The 20,939-nt window shown below is 42.7% G+C and overlaps 2 protein-coding genes across 3 annotated transcripts in view; both read left to right on the forward strand.

The window, feature by feature from the left end:
- LOC147322369 (uncharacterized) overlaps positions 1-16,746 on the forward strand; it is a 51,391-nt gene extending 34,645 nt beyond the window's left edge. The window contains exons 2-4 of one of the 2 annotated variants that reach the window (XM_086306806.1): positions 2,197-2,302; positions 14,693-15,289; positions 15,611-16,746. In XM_086306806.1, coding sequence (XP_086162932.1) covers positions 2,285-2,302; positions 14,693-15,289; positions 15,611-16,303 — 1,308 coding nt within the window. In that variant the 5' untranslated portion in view covers positions 2,197-2,284 and the 3' untranslated portion in view covers positions 16,304-16,746. The remainder of the gene's footprint in view (positions 1-2,196; positions 2,303-14,692; positions 15,290-15,610) is intronic. The other variant, XM_086306807.1, reaches the window with a different exon arrangement.
- The window catches only part of LOC147322368 (uncharacterized), a 125,444-nt gene that overhangs the window by 61,597 nt on the left and 42,908 nt on the right, over positions 1-20,939 (forward strand). The window lies entirely within an intron of this gene.

Consider the following 20,939-nt stretch of genomic DNA (forward strand, 5'->3'; position numbering starts at 1 on the left):
AAAACTGATTGCTCGTATTTGAATTGCTATAAGTAACTTGTTGAGCTATAATATGTGAAACATGTCAAATGCATCCCTCATGGATGACATAAAATCTTCTCTCCATCTCCATCTCTCTCTGCTGCTCTTCTGTCTCCTCTGTCACAGACTTCTCCACTTTTGATGATAAATCAGCCTGGTGCAACATGTAAGGATTGGCACAATTTGTTAAGATTTTGAGGAGTTTGAGAAACTAACCTTAAGCATAAAATAAAATTTACTATCAGTAACTTCATAGCACCCGCCCAGCAGTATATAAACTCCGTCATGCTAGCTAGTACGCAGTACCAGTTCTTCTAAGCAACTGTAAAAAGTCAGCACAACGAAAACAAACTACAACTAAACTTGGTTTATATCTGACACAGATAGACAGCAGGTCATAACTTCTTACCTGAAGTTCAGTTCCTCTGCCACTATGACCGGCGGCCGCCTCGGGTCTCTCCTCCTCTTGCCTCCCCTTTCCCTTATCCAGTGTTGGGGAGTAACGGAATACATGTACCGCCGTTACGTATTTAAAATACAAAATATGAGTAACTGTATTCCGTTACAGTTACCGTTTAAAAAGGTGGTATTCAGAATACAGTTACTTTGTTGAAATAAATGGATTACACTGCGGTACTTTCCTGTTTCATTTTGTCGCGGGTCAGGACTGTTTGGGTTTTGTTTGACAGCTACGTTCTGTTGTTCCAGGGGGCAGGGTTACGGTTGCCATGGTTACAGGGCAACTCTCTCTCTCTCTTTCTGTGACTGTGTGTTTCCTGGGTGAGAGAGCGCCTTTTCGTTGTTGTTGTGCTAAGCTAACAGGCAGAATGCTACAAGCATAGCTCTAAAGAATGTAGCATCATGGGCAGTGTAGTCCGTGTTGCAGGGAGAATGGACTGCCATACACGTTATGGGTCTGTGAGCTCGAGGAGGGAGAAAAAGGGGAGTGGAAAGGTAGGAGTTGTCGTCGAGGAAAAACGGGAGCTGGAAGCATGTAAATATAATAATAACCACTTCAGCCAAGAAGAGTGCCTGACGAGCCCAGTTGTAAGTAAGCTATTAAGACTCAACTGTACACAGTGTTCGTGTTTTCCTCCGAAAACAACAAGTTCCGTTGGAGCAGTCTTTCAACGCCTCTCTCTGTCTCTCGCAAGAAAAGTTGAGCCACACAACAAAGTAAAGCTATTTTTCGGCTACGAGCCGACAGGGACTCCGCCGTATTAGTCAGAGGTCCCTTTACTACAGTTCGGAGTCGCGGACCTTCAGTAATAAATCACACAGCAATAGTACATTCACGTTGTTGTAAAAAGCATGATAATATATTAAGTAATCCAAAGTATTCAGAATACGTTACTGTCATTGAGTAACGTAACGGAATACGTTACAGAATACATTTTGGGGCATGTATTCTGTAATGGAATACATTTTAAAAGTAACCTTCCCAACACTGCCCTTATCCACCTGCTGGCCTCCACCACTTGCTGATGTTGCTAAATCTGTGAAAGCTATGCCATAGCTACCGCCAAACATTTCAGTTATTTTTACACATTTGGCAGCGTCTGCCTGAAGGCCTTGTTTCTTTTTGGCCCTAATTTTTTCTGCACCTCCTTTCCTTTTTTTGTTCTCCATTTCTTTAGTTCATCTATAAGATTGCTAAACAAGGGGGAGGGTGCATCCGACCTCCTCGGCTGTAATTGGTCCAGCCCAGAGTCGATCATGACCAATTGGCCAATCCAACACCTTTCATTATTTATACCCTTCCAAAAAAAAAAAAAAATCGATCGGCCCATAAAAACAAAAAATCGCCAGCAGCCCACCGGGCAAATTCCCGGTATAACCGATGGCCAGTCCAGCTATGATCACACGCGCGCTCTCAAGCATCAGTATTGTACAATTCTGGGCATCACGTGATTTGAGGGTGTTCCCATATAACACGTGTGTATGTGTATATTGGTGTGTCAGCCCACTGGGCATTTGATTCTAATAACAGGCCTCAGTCTCTCCTGCTATACTGCTAAATTTTGTATCGGTGCTCAAACCTTTTGTGTTTGTTTCCAATAAGTTGCCCACCTCGGGAAGCAAAAATGTGTTCTTTTACTTGTCAGGTGAACATATGAGACACTTTGACTCTTCAGTGCAGTGTGGAGCCTAACAAAGATCTGCTTTGTGTCCCAGCTGATCAGCAGGAGGAGAAGAGTCTGACGGAGCAGCAGAGGAACATTTTCAGCTACTTGGACTCAGCTCAGCCACTACAGAGAAAACAATGAGCTCAACACAGAAGGTGACAGACATCAATGTATTTTCACTTAAACAAACAGCTGTTTTTTTTCTGTGTATTGAAGTTATATAAAAATTTAACAGTGCAAATGCAAATTCCTTGCTGACAGTTTAACCAAAAGGCATTTCCAGTGGAAATTGGCCGACATTTGCTCCGAGGAATTTGCATTTACACTGTTAATATTTTTGGTCATATCGCCCTGCTCTACTTTAGTGTGTTACTGTTTAGGATTAAATTGGTTTGATGTTTGCTGCCTTTTTCTTAATGTAAAAAAGTCCTCAGGTTACAATCAGACATTTTTCTTCACTGAACCTGTTTAGTCTAAACTTAGACCCCGCTGTCTCCAGGACTTATTCCCGTGAAAGAAAAACAAGGCAACAGCGATCGATTTACTTGCAAGTGAGGCCTCGTCGGTATCTCAGAAAGGCACTTCAAATGTCATTAGCCCCCCCCCCCGGACCTCGAGAAGCTGGGGAGGGGGACAAATAAATTCCTTTCACCACAGAGTTAAAACAATGTAGAGATGGTAGCATAAAAATGACAACATTTAACAATTCACTTTAACAGAACCAAGCTGGTCATTTTACCAGCTCAGCTCTAATTCATATGACCAATAATATATGGTATAAACATCTAGATGATGGGAAAGTGATATTCTTGGATAAATTTAGATCTTTTGATTGATAAACTAAAATGTTATTGATTTTCATCAGCTGCTCTGTGCTTGATGAAAGGTTGCCTCACTTCTCTATTCAGTTATCACAAACGATCTGCAATATGTCTTGGCCTTATCTTGGGTATGCCAAAGATTCCACCATGTTTTATTCAGCCAGTGACAATTCTGAACTGATCAGCGTGTCACAACAAAATTTGCTGAATGTGTTTGACTGGATAAGTAAAAACAACATGATTTTAAATGTATCTAAATCCAAATCTATGTTAATTAGAAGCAGATTAGTCAACAGCCCACAACTGAGTCTTTCCATAGCCAGTGTTAGAACACGTCACCCAGATTAAACTACTCGGCGTTACCATAAATCACCACCTTTCATGGTCTCAGCACATCGACTCTGTTTTTAAGAAAATAGGACAAGGCATAGCTATGGCTATGAAATGCTCTTTCTGTATCACTTCTTCAATTATGAAAGATGTCATTAATGTACTAGTAATGTCTCATCTGGAGTTGCACCTTAGAACACACATGCATCAACACTACAATGAACGGGTGGAGGGAGGTTTGGAGTCTTCTCTCACCCCCATTCTCTGCGGCCTGCTGGAGCAGGGGGGCTAGGAGGAGTTGGCCGTCCGACTGCGGTCTGAGGTGTGGGGCCTCCCTGCTGCTGCGGAGTCGGGGCGGTCTGCCTCTCCCTACCGCAGGGAAAAGGGTAACACCACCTGGGTCTGGGTGCAGTTCCCCCCCTCCAGGGGCAAGGGTACCTAGACCCGGTTCGTAGAGTACGCTTGGGGAGTGTGATCGTGTATACAGCGTCTCTTTATGTCTGTCTCCACGTTGGTTGAGTGTGGAGTAAGTGCATATGAGAGCATGAGAGTGGGAATGGATGTTTGTATCTGTGTGTGCCTGTATGTCTGTGTCTATATGTCAGGTTGGGTATCAGACGCCACCTCTCTGGGGACATCTCAGGCCCTCCAAGGTTTGGAGGCCTATCTCCACCCACCACCACTTCCCCTGCCAGTGGCGGACTCCCTCAGGTGTCGGTGTGTTGGTGGTTCTTTGTGTCTGGGGGTGGGCGTCCGGGTACACACCGGCTCACTCCTTGGCGGCCGCTTATCGGGGCCTGGAGCCTGGGGCTCGCTCGGGCCACTTCGGAGGTGGGGTGCCCCCGGCCTCTCGGCCTGGGGCTCGGTCACTCAGGCACAGCTGGCTGCCGGCGGAGCTCACAGGCGCGTCACTGCAACTCCCCCTGGCTTCTGCTCCGCGGCTGCTGAGTGAGCCCTCATCTGGGACTCTCCTCAGCTCTTACTGGGACAGTGGCGCGGCTGCCCCTCTGTGGGTCTTCCTTGGTCTCTTGTGTTCTGGGGGCCTCTGGATGTCTGGAGTTTTGATCTCCTCCATACCTGCTTCATACCATAGAGGACAGGGCTGTGGCTCCCCACACTCCCTAGCAGATCGTTACATGGAGAAACCTTTGGAATGCAAGCATGCTGATCCACACAGGTATGCACACAGGTGTACACATGGGTATTCACAGACGCGGACTACAGCTTTCTTGGCTGCTGCCTCAAAGCACACTGTGCGCTGTCTATCTTGCGTGCTGCACAATATCATTTATTATTTAGTAACTATTGATATCTACTGCTAGCTAGTTTATTGTGATGGTGCTTTTTTTTTTAATTTATTATGTTGCTCTTTGTTGTTTGCTTTCTCTTGTTTTTTTTCTCCATACAGGTGACCCAGGAGTTGTTGTTTTTTTTTTTTTTTTTGTTTTTTTTTTCTTCCCCCCCTTCTCACCGTCTCTTCTCCCCTCTGTTTTTCTTTCTTTCCCTCCCTCTCTTTCTTTCATTCTTTCTCCCTGTCCTATCCCCCAGTCATGTCTGTCCCGTTTGTAGCAACTGAAAATAAAATAAATTCATAATTATAATAAAGGTCAATCAAATGGACCAATATGGCAAGGACATGATGATCCACTTGGTAAAATAAATCCGCTTGGCATCTTTCTTGGCCTTAAGACAACAATTCTGATGGCTATAGATCCAAACGGGACACAAAAAAAAAAAAATTATGAAAGATGTCATTAATGCACTAGTAATGTCTCATCTGGAGTATTGGACAATCATTTGGTCAGCAGCTAATAAGACAGATCTTAACAGACTTCAGTTAGTCCAGAATAAGGCATCCAGATTAGATGTTCATACTATACTAATTAAAAATGGACCGATCCTCGCCTCACAAAACGCGCTACTTGGCGTAACCCAGCTTTGCTTATCAGAGAAGTATGTGTCACTCGATAGAGCGGCTGTTGTCTGCAAGACCTGTTGGCGAACTGGTGGAGCATTTGGAGCCTCACTACATGCTTCCAAACCGCAGCATTTTTAATCTTAATCTCTTCCATACTGAGGCGAAAAGGAAGCAATTTGTCCCGTACTTCAGCTAGAATGGGGGAAAAAAAGACTCTGGAGTTAGTCTGTGTCCTTAAGCTGCAGCTGCCTCTTCTTCTCTCATGTTTTCTAAGTAGCTGACAGCTGGTAACTGTGCAGGGGCGGCTCTAGCAAAGCTTTGCCAGGGGGCAGGTACGGCATTAACAAGCAAAGGGAGGCACAAAAAATACTTTTCTTTGTTATTTCATTTAAAGGACTAACTTTTAATAAATAATTATCTGAATCTTACAACCAAAGTGGTCATCTGATTAAATGTATAGAAATCCATTACTGTATATGGTAACTATTAAGTCTAATTTACACCCTGGTAAGCTATAGTCCTTTTTCCTTTGGGAAGGTACCATCTGTGCAGTCTGCAATTCTGTTGAAGAAAGATGGTGAATCTATTTACTGTAATTGTCGGGCTACTAGCCACTACTTTTTGCACAAGCTTTGAACCCTGCGGCTTTTAGTCAGGTGCGACTTTTCTAAGGATTGTCCATGATTTTTGTGATATCGTAAGATGATTTGTTTTGTTTCTTCTGCTGTTCTACAGCACTACGTTGCCTGGCGGAAGGATCGGGGTTCAAGAGTGGTATATTGGTCACATGTCCATCCGCCAGGCAACGTAGTGCCGTAAGAAGTAGCGCGAAAAACAAACTTCAAAGTAGCGCTACGCCTTCATTGGGAGGCGTGGATGATGAGCGGCGATAAACTTGCGAAAAGCAAGTTATGCCCAACTCCACCAGTGGATTCTGACAGCGTGGAAAAGTGTGAAAACATCCATGATCACCAACGGATTTCGAAGGGCTGGACTGCTGCATGATGGAGAGGAGGACACCGCCACGGCCCTTCAGAGGGTGTTCGACACTGACAACGAGGATTTGTTTGGTTTTGAAAGTGACAACGAATGAGAGAAGCGGAGAGGTGATGACGAAGCCATCATGAACCTGTTCGTTTCTGACACTGGAGAAGAGGACTTTGGTGGTTTTAGTGCGCAGGAAGAAGAGAAAGATGGTGAATGACTGACTTTTCTTCTTGTTAAAGCTAGAGCTGGGCGATATAAGATTTTTTCATATCACGATATGTTTTTTTTTCCATTTCAGGCGATAACGATATATATCACGATATAAGCCAAATAACTATATTTGTAAGATTTAAATGTGCCGTTGCTCACAAGTAAAATGTGAAATAATCAGCAGCTTGTTTTTATTTAAATATTTATTTCCCATAATAAGTTCAACAGGGTAGATGTACTTAAGGAACATGAGACTTTTTCAGATAAATAAAGGCAAATATTGCAAACTACACAAAAGGCAGCCACTAAAGCGTTTAAGTTTCAAAATAGAACAAACGAAACAGACTAAATTGTCAATTCCACTTAGAAACAAAATATTAATTCTAAAAATAAATCTTAGTTTGTTTTACAGATGAACAGACAAAAATGACTAACCTTTGTCAATATCAAATAAACTGAGAACTAAAAGGAAATTCTCAATCTCTCCTTGTTGTATAGCTTAGCTTTTCAAACAGTTTTAACAGTTACTTTAGTCTGACAAAGCCGAATGACAAATTAGCGCTTCCAGTCAGAGACTGAGGCTACGTCCACACGTACACGGGTATTTTTGAAAACGGAGATTTTCCGTTTTCGTTTTAAAAAATAATCCCGTCCACACATAAAGGCAGAAATGAAGGAAAACGCTGCTATGAACATGCCAAAGCAGCAGGTGGAGCTAGATTCCTAACCGTGCAGAAATGTTGGCCAATCAGAAGTGTAGAAGCCTCGGTGGGAAAAAGTAAACAAAGCTGGGGCATAGAAGCAGAACCGAGTCGTATGTGTGGACGGACAGTAACTGTGTGTATATGTAAGCATTCAAACACTGCAGAGAGTAGAATTAACAGTAACAGTATTGTAGAAATTCATTTCACCGAAACAATAACGTGGCGCACAGTGTGACGCATGCACCAGTTTATTGTATTTCCAGACTTGCTTTCGGCACAATTTACAGTGCACGCTACTCTGTTTTTTGTCAGACTTGAAATAGCCGAAATACCTTAACACTACGGAACTTCTATGGCTCTTCCGTTCGACAATCTCTCCGGCATTGGAACCATCATCTGTTTTCTCCTCGGTAACCTTCGGTCACGCTCGGTTGATTTTTCTAGTCGGCACACTCATTTCCTCCATTACCCGCTGGCTCCATTACCCGCTGGCTGCTTCCCAAACAAACACACGTGCGGCTTGGCACTTGTGCTGTATGTAACAAGTCACGCGACGTGACGCTGCGGCTGTGATTGGTTCGGCTCTGCGCTACTTAATTTGGATTGGCTGACTTTTTTTTTAAGAGGACAAGAACGGCGAGGTCTATCGCGATAGTTTAATTTCTCTATCGAGTAAAAGTTATATCGCGATACATATCATTATCGTTCTATCGCCCAGCTCTAGTTAAAGCCGTGTCACTGCACCTGAGCCTAAAAGGTAGGCCGAATCAATGTTTCTGGTGTGCTGTAGGTTATTGTTATGTACTACATTTGTTACTTGTTTATGAAGCACAGCACATGTTTCGTACTTGTAATTACCGCTACTTGTACATATACCTAAAAAGTTATGCAAATATGTACCATAACTTGTTTTTCAAAATATTAATAAAAGGGGTGTGATGAAAGATTTTTAATTTTGTGAATTATGTTTAGTAGTAATTTGCACCAGAGGTACACTTCAACTGTGAGAGACAGAATGTGAAAAAAAAAATCCATGAATTCACATGGTAGGATTTGTAAAGAATTTATTCGTAAATCAGGGTGGATAATAAGTATTTGGTCAATAACAAAAATACAACTCAATACTTTGTAACATAACCTTTGTTGGCAATAACAGAGGTCAAACGTTTACTATAGGTCTTTACCAGGTTTGCACACACAGTAGCTGGTATTTTGGCCCATTCCTCCATGCAGATCTTCTCGAGAGCAGTGATGTTTTGGGGCTGTCGCCGAGCAACACGGACTTTCAACTCCCGCCACAGATTTTCTATGGGGTTGAGGTCTGGAGACTGGCTAGGCCACTCCAGGACTTTCAAATGCTTCTTACGGAGCCACTCCTTTGTTTCCCAGGCGGTGTGTTTTGGATCATTGTCATGTTGGAAGACCCAGCCTCATTTCATCTTCAAAGTTCTCACTGATGGAAGGAGGTTGTGGCTCAAAATCTCACGATACATGGCCCCATTCATTCTGTCCTTAACACGGATCAGTCGTCCTGTCCCCTTGGCAGAAAAAGAGCCCCATAGCATGATGTTTCCACCCCCATGCTTCACAGTAGGTATGGTGTTCTTGGGATGCAACTCAGTATTCTTCGTCCTCCAAACATGACGAGTTGAGTTTATACCAAAAAGTTCTACTTTGGTTTCATCTGACCACATGACATTCTCCCAATCCTCTGCTGTATCATCCATGTGCTCTCTGGCAAACTTCAGATGGGCCTGGACATGCACTGGCTTCAGCAGCGGAACACGTCTGGCACTGCGGGATTTGATTCCCTGCCGTTGTAGTGTGTTACTGATGGTGACCTTTCTTACTTTGGTCCCAGCTCTCTGCAGGTCATTCACCAGGTCCCCCCGTGTGGTTCTGGGATCTTTGCTCACCGTTCTCATGATCATTTTGACCCCACGGGATGAGATCTTGCGTGGAGCCCCAGATCGTGGGAGATTATCAGTGGTCTTGTATGTCTTCCATTTCCTGATGATTGCTCCCACAGTTGATTTTTTTCACACCAAACTGCTTGTCTATTGTAGATTCACTCTTCCCAGTCTGGTGCAGGTCTACAATACTTTTCCTGGTGTCCTTCGAAAGCTCTTTGGTCTTGGCCATGGCGGAGTTTGGAGTCTGACTGTTTGAGGCTGTGGACAGGTGTCTTTTATACAAATGATGAGTTCAAACAGGTGCCATTCATACAGGTAACGAGTGGGGGACAGAAAAGCGTCTTACAGAAGACGTTACAGGTCTGTGAGAGCCAGAGATTTTCCATGTTTGAGGTGACCAAATACTTATTTTCCACCCTGATTTACGAATAAATTCTTTACAAATCCTACCATGTGAATTCATGGATTTTTTTTTATTTTTTTTTTTACATTCTGTCTCTCACAGTTGAAGTGTACCTCTGGTGCAAATTACTGACCTCTGTCATCATTTTAAGTGGGGGAACTTGCACAATCGGTGGCTGACTAAATACTTTTTTGCCCCACTGTATGTGCGAAACAGGATTTTCCCCTGATTCTAGCTTGTGCGGCTAATATTCAGGTGCGCATTGTAGTCCGGGAAATGTGGTAATTATTGTGGAAACATGATTGATTATTTCTGTGCATTTGATGTACACGTGCATTAAATTAAAGTTGATTATGTCGATTAAGCATCATGAGGGCGGGGGTGGTTCTGGGAGATTTTTGCTGGGAGTTGGCAACTCTATTAGTTAGGTTGTTTAATATTTCTGATAAGTACTCTTTATAATACTAGAATAGGAAGGATGGTGCAGGTTTAAGTTTATTAGATTGATGTGTGTTGCTGAACTATAAAATATTTGAACAGAATAGAATTCAACTTTATTGTCATTGCACATGTCACAGGTACAGGGCAACGAAATGCAGTTTGCTTCCATCCAGAAGTGCTTTAGCCATGATATAGATATATTAGCAATAATATAGATATGTAAGTATATTACAGAAATGGGTCTATTATGGTATGTTATAATGTACACGGTATGAAGTATGTTATGAATATGCTATAACTATAAGTATGTACAGGCTGTAGTGAGTACAAGCTATGAACAGGATATAAATAGGAAAAACTATACAGAAATATGAGATGTACAGCTATACAGAAATGAGAAATATGCAAGTTATAAACAGTTGTTGAATTAAAAATTATCGTATTTTACAGAATGATTATTTATACAGTGGTGCAGTTAAGATAAGTGAGATATGTGGATAATTTCTACAGAGGCTGTATAAAGTGCAAGTGGTTGTGAGTGGTGGTTCAGTCAATGTTATTATTGTGTGTTTGAGGGTACGGTTGTCCATTGTGTGTGTGTGTAGGTGGTTGTAGGTGGTTGTGGGTGTGTGTATGTTCAGTCCGTGAGTTTAACGTGGGTCAGATGTCAGGAGGCAGAGTTCAGGAGTCTGACAGCTGTGGGGAAGAAGCTGTTCCGGTTCCTGGTGGTCTTAGTCCGGAGGCTCCTGTAGCGCCTCCCAGAGGGCAGGAGGGTGAAGAGTCAATGTGATGGGTGACTGGGGTCTTTGATGATTTTCCCAGCCCTTTTCAGACACCGCTTCCTGTAGATGTCTTTTATGGCAGGAAGTGGTGCTCCGGCGATGCGCTGGGCAGTTTTCACAACTCTCTGCAACGCCTTCCGGTCCGAGGCAGAGCAGTTCCCGTACCAGACTGTTATACAGTTGGTCAGGATGCTCTCGATGGTGCAGCGATAGAAGTTCACCAGGATGTCTGAGGACAGGTGGTTCTTCCTTGGAGTCCTCAAGAAGAAGAGGTGCTGGTGAGCCTTCTTGACCAGCTTGGAGCAGTTGGTCGTCCAGATGAGATCCTCGGAGATGTGGACTCCCAGGAACTTGAAGCTGCTCACACGCTCCACAGCCGTCCCCTTAATGTAGATGGGTGGATGTGGGTCAGCATTGCTCCTGTAGTCCACGATGAGCTCCTTGGTCTTCTCGGTGTTAAGCAGCAGGTTGTTTGTGTCGCACCACTCAGCCAGACCATCCACCTCCTCCCTGTAGGTGGCCTCATCGTTGTCACTGATGAGGCCAATCACCGTGGTGTCATCTGCAAACTTAATGATGGCGTTAGAACCATCGGCAGGTCTGCAGTCGTGGGTGAAGAGGGAGTAGAGGAAAGGGCTCATTTGGTATAACGGAATAGCTTTAGTGTCTTGTTTTTAAAACTTGAGTATGAACTTATACCAGTGGTTCTTAACCTTGTTGGAGGTACCGAACCCCACCAGTTTCATATGCGCATTCACCGAACCCCTCTTTAGTGAAAAAATTTTTTTTTTTTCAAATTCAAGACATAGATATGTTTTTTTACTGGTGCACAAAATGAGCCGTACATGAACATCACCTTGTTCAAAGAACAAAACCAACACAATGCATGAACTTACAACAAATTACATACCTGCAAATCAGTGTGACTTCTGCTGTTGCCTTTGAGAGACCAGTTCAGATATGCGTGGCTTCACCTTGGCAAGTGCCAGTCTCATGTCATTTTCACAGAAAAGTCTGTTCCTTTTCTTCGTTTTTATGTCCAGCATCGTCGAAAAGGATTGCTTGCAAAGATATGTTGTAACAAATGGTATAAAAAAATCCACGGCTTTCTTAGCAATAACTGGATACTCGTCCATTTGTCGACACCAAAACGTTGAGAGTGTTGTTGTTCTGAAGAGTTGCTGTTGAACCTGGCTCTGCTGAATTTCAATGAATTCGTCAAGGTATTCATCATTGACATCTGCTGTCTCAACAGCAAACGTGAACGGCTGTCTCACCCATGCTGGATATGACTCTCTTGTAGGGAAATATCTGTCGAGAGACTTTGCAAGCTCATCTAAGTGCGTTGCAATTGTTTGCTTCAGTTCCGTGGATACAGAAACATCTCCGATTCCAGACACATCTTCGACCTTACTTACACAGTTGTCCAGAAGGGGGAAGTTTGCAAAGTTGTTGTTCTCTGTTCGTCGTTTCCATAACGTTAGCTTTTTTTGAAAAGCCTTCAGGTGTTCTTCCGCTTCTATGATATTGACTCCACCACCCTGCATCTGCTGATTGAGATGATTGAGAGCTGCGAATATATCAGCCATGTACGCTAAAATGAGAATGAACTCAGGATTTTTGAAGCAATCTGCATGACAGTGTTGGTGCTCTTGCAAAAACAGGGCTAATTCCACACGCATGGCAAAAACACGATTCAGCACCTGTCCCCGGGATAACCACCGAACATTAGAATGGTACAGAAGTACCTCGAATTCAGAGCCCATTTCTTTACACAGCTCACTGAAGATGCGGTGCCTCAGAGCACTATTTCGCACATAGTTCACACATTCCACCACTGTTTTTAATACTTCTGCCATTTTTGGAGGCAAGGTTTTTGTTGCCAATGCATGCCTGTGCAAAATACAATGAGTCACAATGATGTGTGGTGCATCGGCTTTTACTAGCGCACCAAAACCAGAGTTTCTTCCCAGCATGACGGGAGCTCCGTCTGTACAAACTGCAGAAACCATGTCCCATGAAAGATTGTTGTCTCCGAAGAAGTCATCCACAAGCTTCTTCACATCGGCTGCCTTAGTTGTTGTTGTAAGAGGCTTACAAAATAAAAAATCTTCTTTTATCATGTCATCTTTCACATAGCGCACAAAAACAGTAAGCTGGCTTAGATTAGCAACGTCTGTGCTCTCATCGAGCTGAAGGCTGAATTTTGCCGGGCTTGAAATCAGATCGGCGACTACTTGAGCCAAGATGTCTTTACTCATGTCTTCTATTCTGTCGCTGACGGTGTCATTTGAAAGAGGAATTTGTGATAATTTACCTTCGGCCGCTGTTCCGAGTATCAGATTTGCCATCTGGTTTCACGAGTGTTTCACCAATGGTGTGTGGCTTGCCCTGCTTTGCGATCAGGTAAGCAACTTCGTACGATGCTGTGAGGATCGGTTTGTTAACGGGTACAAATCCAAGAGCAGGCAGAGTGGGCCTTTCATCGAATCTGGCTCTCTTCACCTTGAATTCAGCAAGTGTTGTGTTCTTGTATTCCCCGTCTCCATGCAGCTTCAAGAAGTGTTCCTTTAGTTTTGCTGGTGCGAGACTAGAGTTGCTCAACTTGGCGTTGCAAATCATGCAGATAGGACGCTCACTCCCATCACGTTCCGTGATACATGTAAATCCATATTGTACATATTCGTCCAACCACTTTCTTTTTTTTGCCCGACATAGTTAGTATGGATTAAAATGTTAAAAAAAAAATCACGCGAAGTACTACCACGACATTCACATGTTGACTACTGCGCGCGCTACATTCCCCGCACCCCTGATTGGCCAAGCAGTGTAGCATGATCGTCTGCAGCCAGTGATGGCCAGAAGGGGGCGTGTCATCACAAATTTACACGATAATTCGGGCGTGGCTGGACCTCTGCGACCTCCGCAGTGGAGGCTCTGCCGAACCCCTGAGACCGACTCACCAAACCCCTAGGGTTCGATCGAACCCAGGTTAAGAACCACTGACTTATACAAAATGCAGCAAGATATTTATTTAAAAAACTGTTTTATTGATTACAAAAAACGCTATCGGATTCGTATCGGCAGATATCCATATGATATCGGTATTGGACATTAAAAAGTGGCATCGTGCCATCTCTAATACGAATATCGATAAAATGCATTATCAGCTTTCTTGGCTTCCTGTACAGGCTAAAATATTCTATGGCTTACTTGTAGTTATAAAGAACGCAATTCTGTTAAACACGCCACATTTATTTTTGCTCAGCTGCAGTATCCAGATGAAATACATAATGATATTATACGATTTTCAACAAACTGCAATTTAGTAAATCCTCGAGTTAAAAGTAACTTTTTGTAAAACTGTTATATTTAGAGCAACTTTCAGGTGGAATAAATTGCCTTATAAAATTAGAGAATTAGCAACTATTCAAAACTTCAATGAACATTTAAAAGCCGATTTACAGAACTTTTAGTTGTTGTAAATATTGTAAGAGATTATTTGTTTTTGAAATTTCTGTAATGTGCCTCAGTGTTATTGATAATATTATTATTATTATTATTATTATTGATTGCTTATATTTTAATTGTGAAACCTCACTGTGGATGTAAGAGCCAAATTATGTGGATATCTTGATTCCACTTTATTGTATAATATTTTATGTGATTGTATTTGATGGAAGACGAGCAACATCTGTTGTGGAAGCTAATGGGGTTCTTTTTGAATAAACAAACATAGGATTTATTATCACTGAATAATTGTGTGTGTGTGTGTGTGTGTGTGTGTGTGTGTGTGTACAATCAGGAGGGATGGGCTTGATTTTAGTGTTTAAACAATCATGAATTATTTTTAACAGCAGGTTGGATGTAATGTGTTAGAACTACCAGCAGGTGGGGATAAGAGACCTTTAAGGTGTTTGGTGCCACACTCCACCTTCAGGTTTAAAACTAGTGTTAATGGAGGGAGTTTGAAGGTTGAGTTTGTTCCACGACTGCATTTCACTCACTGCCTCTGTTTGTATCTCTGTCACTGCAGGACCAACATGGAGCGAGAAGTCAGCGCTCTCAGGAGGCCGACAAACCTCACAGAAGAAAGAGAGAGAAAAAACACACCTGTGACGAGTGTGGGATGGAGTTTATTTCCAAGTGTCATCTAAAACAGCATCAGGTCATCCACACTGGAGAGAGACCGTTCAGCTGTGACTTGTGTGGAAAGTCTTTTTCCAGGAAGCGTTCCCTAAAAAGACACCAACTCATCCACAGTGGAGTTAAAGCGTACAGCTGTGATCAGTGTGGCAGAGCTTTTAATCGCAGTAGCAACTTACAGAGTCATCTAGTTACCCACTCTGGAATTAAGGCATATAGCTGTGACATCTGTGGAAAAACTTTCAGCCAGAGAGGGCACCGAAATATACACCTACGCATTCACACCAGACATGATGTGTACTGCTGTGAACAGTGTGGCAAAGAGTTTATAACAGACACACAGTTAAAACAACACATGTTTAGCCACACTGAGCAGAGACCTTATAAATGTGACTTGTGTGAGAAGACTTTTAAAGCTCCACATTACCTGAGAAAACACCAACAGATCCACACCAGAAAGAGACTCTACAAGTGCAGTTACTGTGAGGTATGTATTTATATTGTTATCTTGTCTTTTTAGCCTGACTGTTTGGAACATCTCTGCTCATTAAACTGTGTTAGCATGTTAGCAATTCTACTGCATGGAAAAGCAGCTCTGAGTGATTATTCAGATTTTCATGTCAGTTATGATTTTAGTATTACTGTAGTATTATGGTGGTAGTATTGTAGTTATTGCAGCCCAGTAAACTGTGTTAACTGAAACAGTAAAATGTAATTGGACGTCTGCAGAGATGCTCTTTATTTCAGGCGACGTTCAGGATAAAAATGTTGAAGGACTGACTTACACTGTCTTTGTGTCTGTGTTTAGAAGCAGAGCGACACAGATGGATCCAGTTCTCAACCCTGTCATCACTGTGGTGGTGGGAAAGACTTTCGTTGTGACCTCTGTGGAAAAACTTTCAGTCACCAACACACCCTTAAAACACATCAACGTAGACACACTGGAGACAAACTGAAATACTGCAAAGAATGTGGAAGAAGCTTCCCCACATCAACTGAGTTAAAACAACATGAACTGATTCACAGTGGGGTTAAAAAGCACCTCTGTGATCAGTGTGGGTCATCCTTCACCACTGCAAGTAAGCTTAAAACACACAAACGAGTCCACACAGGAGAGAAACCACACAAGTGCAGACACTGTGACAAAAGCTTCTCAGATTCATGTAGTCGTAACAAGCATGAACGTACACACATGGAAGGAAACTACAGCTGTGACCAGTGTGACAAGAGCTTCAGGAATCTCAGTTCATACTCCGAACACAAACGATCCCACGTTACTAATAAACTGTTTCACTGTTACCAATGTGCCCAAACATTCACCTCATTGTCTGCTCTGTGCAAACATCAGCGTGATCACTCAGGGCTGAAATCACTCCCATCACTGGATCACAGTGAATCTGAAGAGACAGAAAGATCCTCTGGTTTCAGTGTCAGACTCAAAAAGCTTGAGATCAGGCTCCACAGAGTTCAGATAGAATCATTTAAACTTGTGTTGAACTGAACTGGTTGCTGGGCTGAACTTCTACATAATACAGATTTACATGGGATCTTATTTTCTGTCATTTTACTGAGTCAGTTTTGTCCTTTTTTCTCTGTCCTGCTTTTGCTCGTCTGTAAATAATTGAAACTCAGTCAAATAGTTCATTGTTCTCCAGCAAAACGTTTTGGAAACTCATGTTTAACCTTTAAAACTCTGACATGTTTTAGCACACAAGGCTTCATCGGGGAGTTCACTCATGATTGGACCATGAGAATAAAGGTTTTTAGTTCTTTCAAAGAGAGTCTTGGAGGTGTTTGATGTTTCTGTTTTTTCTGAAACCACCTGAAAGAAAAACCATTTTTCTTGCTTTATGTAGTGTGGAAGTTTTTAATGTTTCTTCATCTGTGATGTTCTTGAATGTGTTGACATGAAGATGGTACAAATAAACTGTCCTTTTAGCTTTAGCTCCTAATTTATTCATTATTTATGGCTGTAGCACAGCAGCAGTTTCTTGATTAACACATGGAGGGCTCGGGATCTGATGGTAAATAATGTTTTGTGTCCTTGTACACATCATACAGCTCAGCTGTTCCACAGATGTCAGGTTTACACAGTGGGATGGTTTGTAAGAACGCAGCTCTCCTGTGGATAAATCCTTACTCTTAGCCTCAGGACCTCACACAGTCCCAGCAGATTCGGTCAGAAGATTTATCCCTTTTTCATTTCTATATGATTCTTCTTGCTTCCAAACAAAGATGATTATGATGATGAGTCATTTATGAAAAAAGAAGCAAAAAACAATATTGTTTTATGAGGATTTTTATGGCAGATTTTGTGCATCAACATTTTTGTAAATGAAAATGTTGAAAGGATGCAAAGGAGGAGGAGGGCACAAGAACTCAGCACGTGATACTGACTGGAAGCAACACAGCTGCTGTTGACAAAGCAGCAGAGTCAGATATGAATGTGTATTGAATTCATCGTGTAAATATACCAGATTTATCCACATTCGTCAGTTTTCACCCTTTTTTTTTACTTTCAGTAAGTTTACTTTTAGTTTATTTTTACTTTCTGAAGACGCAGGAGAATCTGTTTCATCATGATTGAACATTTCATTAATGTTACACCCCAATGTTTTCATTTGAACCCCAAGTGTCATTGTCTTTGAAAAAGCACAGAGTATAATGCATCTATTTTGCAAAAATAAATAATTACATAAGTGTTTCAACACTTTCAAAGAGGTACCCTGTTTTTCCTTCGTCGTATCGTACAAATAGAGATAATATAATTATCTGAGGGACAATTGTCAATAAGCAGAGAAGTTATTAAAATATTAATGCAAGACATGGAAGCAGGTGGTGTTGTTCCTAAATTAGGAACAATATTTTAAAATTACTTCACAATTCTTCTTGCACTTCAGATTGTTACAAACTATCAGAATGTAAAGAAAGTCAGAAAATGGACAACCTCAGCTTATAAAACTGCTATTTTTTACGGAGCCCCGCAGGGGACATGGGAGAAAAAAAAATTAGGGAGGAAAAAAAAAAATTAGGGAGAAAAAAAGAAAAATTAAGACGGACTTTTGCGAGCTCTCGCAAAAGTATTGCGAGAGCTCGCAAAAGTTTTAGCCGCATTCTTCGGAGGCCGCCAGCTCGAAGCCGACCGGGAGGTCGAGGCACGATTTGCCGGGAAAGCGGTGTTCCTCCCGGCTGTAGTAGGTCTCGACCTCCCGTTAGCTTCGAGCTAGTGGGTGTCAGATCTCCAAAAACGTCGGAGCACTTTTGCAAATATGTGATGTCTTGTAAACCGAGCAGGTATCTGACGTTTACACAACTACATTCACGCCTCAAAATATCTTAAAAGTGTATTTTGTGACCCAGAAAGAGCAATATTACAACTAAGTAGCTGCCGCCATTGTTGGAATTCAACTTTCGCGAGAAAGTTTTGCGAGAGCTCGCAATACTTTTGCGAGCTCTCGCGAGATCTCGCAAAAGTCCGTCTTAATTTTTTTTTTTTCTCCCTAATTTTTTTTCTTCTCCCATGTCCCCTGGGGGGCTCCGTAATTTTTTAACCACAAACCACTGGATCAATTTCAAGGGTTTTGCACTTGATTTTTATTTTATCATAAAACACTGCAGAGATGCAAAGAAATAATCATTATAACAGTGTGCAACTGCTCCACATTATACTGTGTCCAAGCTTCAGACGTCTCTGAAGCGACACTTTAAGAAACTCCTGCATAACTTCGGGGTGCACAGTCCACATTGCACAGTGACAGCACAAAGACCCACACAGCTGGATTTGGATATTTAACATTCTTTCAGTAAAAATTAAATCCTGCATGAGTTCATGAATATCTGGCATTAATCAGATGAAAGCCTCTGCTGTAGCACCCTGTCATCCATTCATCCAAGAGATGTAACCAAGCTAAAAGATACTTCCTCTATTAGATAATTATTAGATAATCATTTTTGAAAAATAATCTGTAACATCAGATTAATTTCAGATTTTTAATGTCAGATTTTACACGGTCAGGTATAGCAGAGTTTAACTCGGAAACTTAAACTTGAACTCAAAACGTATTTTAAATAAATTTCAAACGAGCCATCATGATAAAGGGAATGTGTGCAGTTTTGGTGCTCCGTAAGTTCTGTGCTGAACAGCATGGCTGACTCTTCGTATCTACTATTGCCTCCACAGTCTGAGTCCACACAGGTAATGAGCCATTATGACCAATTATGGAGTCCCCTGCCAGCTCACGCTTTTTTTGAGATTATGTCAAAAGGTTTCTTTTGCCCTTTTGCAAAGTGGGTAGTGGGTTTTTCCCATTCTATGCAAGGCCACCCCTGGCAGGGCGAAGGACACTGTCTCAGCTGAAGTCTGGACATACACACACACACACACACACAGACATATACACACATGCAGATGTACACTCATCCCCCCTCCCCCTCCAAACGCCTTCAACACTTATTCCCTTCCGATGCTGACGGTGAATCAAGGAGACCAGCGCATAGGCTGCAGGCCCGGATGTACTGCCTACACTGACTGTCTCTCACCCTTTACCCACTCCTGTTGCTTGTCACGTGTTTCTTTGGTGTATTAAGAGTTTTTTCATGTGCAGAGGTGTTTTTTTTTCTGTTCTTAAACTGATCTCCCTGTTGGAGCTCAGTCTGGGGGGAGTTATTTTTTTCTCCTTATCCTTCCTCGTGTGGTGCATCTTCCATTGTTATACCTCTCTGACCTGTCTTCACCATGTGATGTTTTTGTGTAATGTATGTATGGTTGGAGGGTAAGATGGCGACGCCCTTGCAGGTCGGCAGCCATAACATGAAATTTCCCCTTGTGGGACTAATAAAGGTATATCAATCAATCAATCAATCAACTAGGGAAGCAGATGCCATTTCGGTTGCCAAAGCAATATGTAAGAATATCATCCCAGAACACGGGATTCCGGAGACTATTTATAGTGATGATGGTCCACACTTTGTAAATGAAGTGATTGGATTAATGGCACAGCATCTAGGGATAACACTAAAACATCATTGTTCATATCAGCCACAAAGTGCAGGGTTGGTAGAGAGAACTAACGGCACAGTAAAGCTGTGAGCTTTGAGATTATATATGGTAGAGCATTTAGAGTTTTAGTCTTCTGTAGTGATGATAGAAACACAGAAGAGAGAGCACATTAGCAGATTGGATGCTCAAAATGTTTAAAAGTAAAGAAGTCATGAGAACAAATGATCTGCCAGATGATTCTGTTTCTCCTCAGGAGCAGAGTCTGAAGTCTGGAGATTGGATGTTGATAAGGCCATGGAGAGGAAGTGCTCCGTTCTTACTGCAGGTTTTCATAGAAAGTATAGAAAGTATCTCTGGGGACATCTCAGGCCCTCCAAGGTTTGGAGGCCTATCTCCACCCACCATTACGTCCCCTGCCGGTGGCGGACTCCCTCAGGTATCGGTGCGTTGGTGGTTCTTTGTGTCTGGGGATGGGCGTCCAGGTACACACCGGCTCACTCCTTGGTGGCCGCTTATCGAAACCTGGAGCCTGGGGCTCGCACGGGCCACTTCGGAGGTGGGGTGCCCCCGGCCTCTCGGCCTGGGGCTCGGTCACTCAGGCACAGCTGGCTGCCGGCGGAGCTCACGGGCGCGTCACTGCAACTCCCCCTGGCTTCTGCTCCGCGGCTGCTGAGTGAGCCCTCATCTGGGACTCTCCTCAGCTCTTACTGGGACAGTGGCGCGGCTGCCCTCTGTGGGTCTTCCTTGGTCTCTTGTGTTCTGGGGGCCTCTGGATGTCTGGAGTTTTGATCTCCTCCATACCTGCTTGATACCATAGAGGACAGGGCTGTGGCTCCCCACACTCCCTAGCAGATCATTACATGGAGAAACCTTTGGAATACAAGCATGCTGATCCACACAGGTGTACACATGGGTATTCACAGACGCGGACTACAGCTTTCTTGGCTGCTGCCTCAAAGCACACTGTGCGCTGTCTATCTTGCGTGCTGCACAATATCGTTTATTATTTAGTAACTATTGATATCTACTGCTAGCTAGTTTATTGTGATGGTGCTGTTTTTTTTATTATGTTGCTCTTTGCTGTTTGTTTTCTCTTCTGTTTTTTTTGTCCATACAGGTGACCCAGGAGTTTTGTTTG

Source organism: Aulonocara sp. 'chitande type north' Nkhata Bay, linkage group LG9 (assembly GCF_057382095.1).
Source record: "Aulonocara sp. 'chitande type north' Nkhata Bay isolate Kocher_YH1m ecotype deep benthic linkage group LG9, A_spYH_male_GT1.1, whole genome shotgun sequence".
Classification (NCBI taxonomy): Eukaryota; Metazoa; Chordata; class Actinopteri; order Cichliformes; family Cichlidae; genus Aulonocara; species Aulonocara sp. 'chitande type north' Nkhata Bay.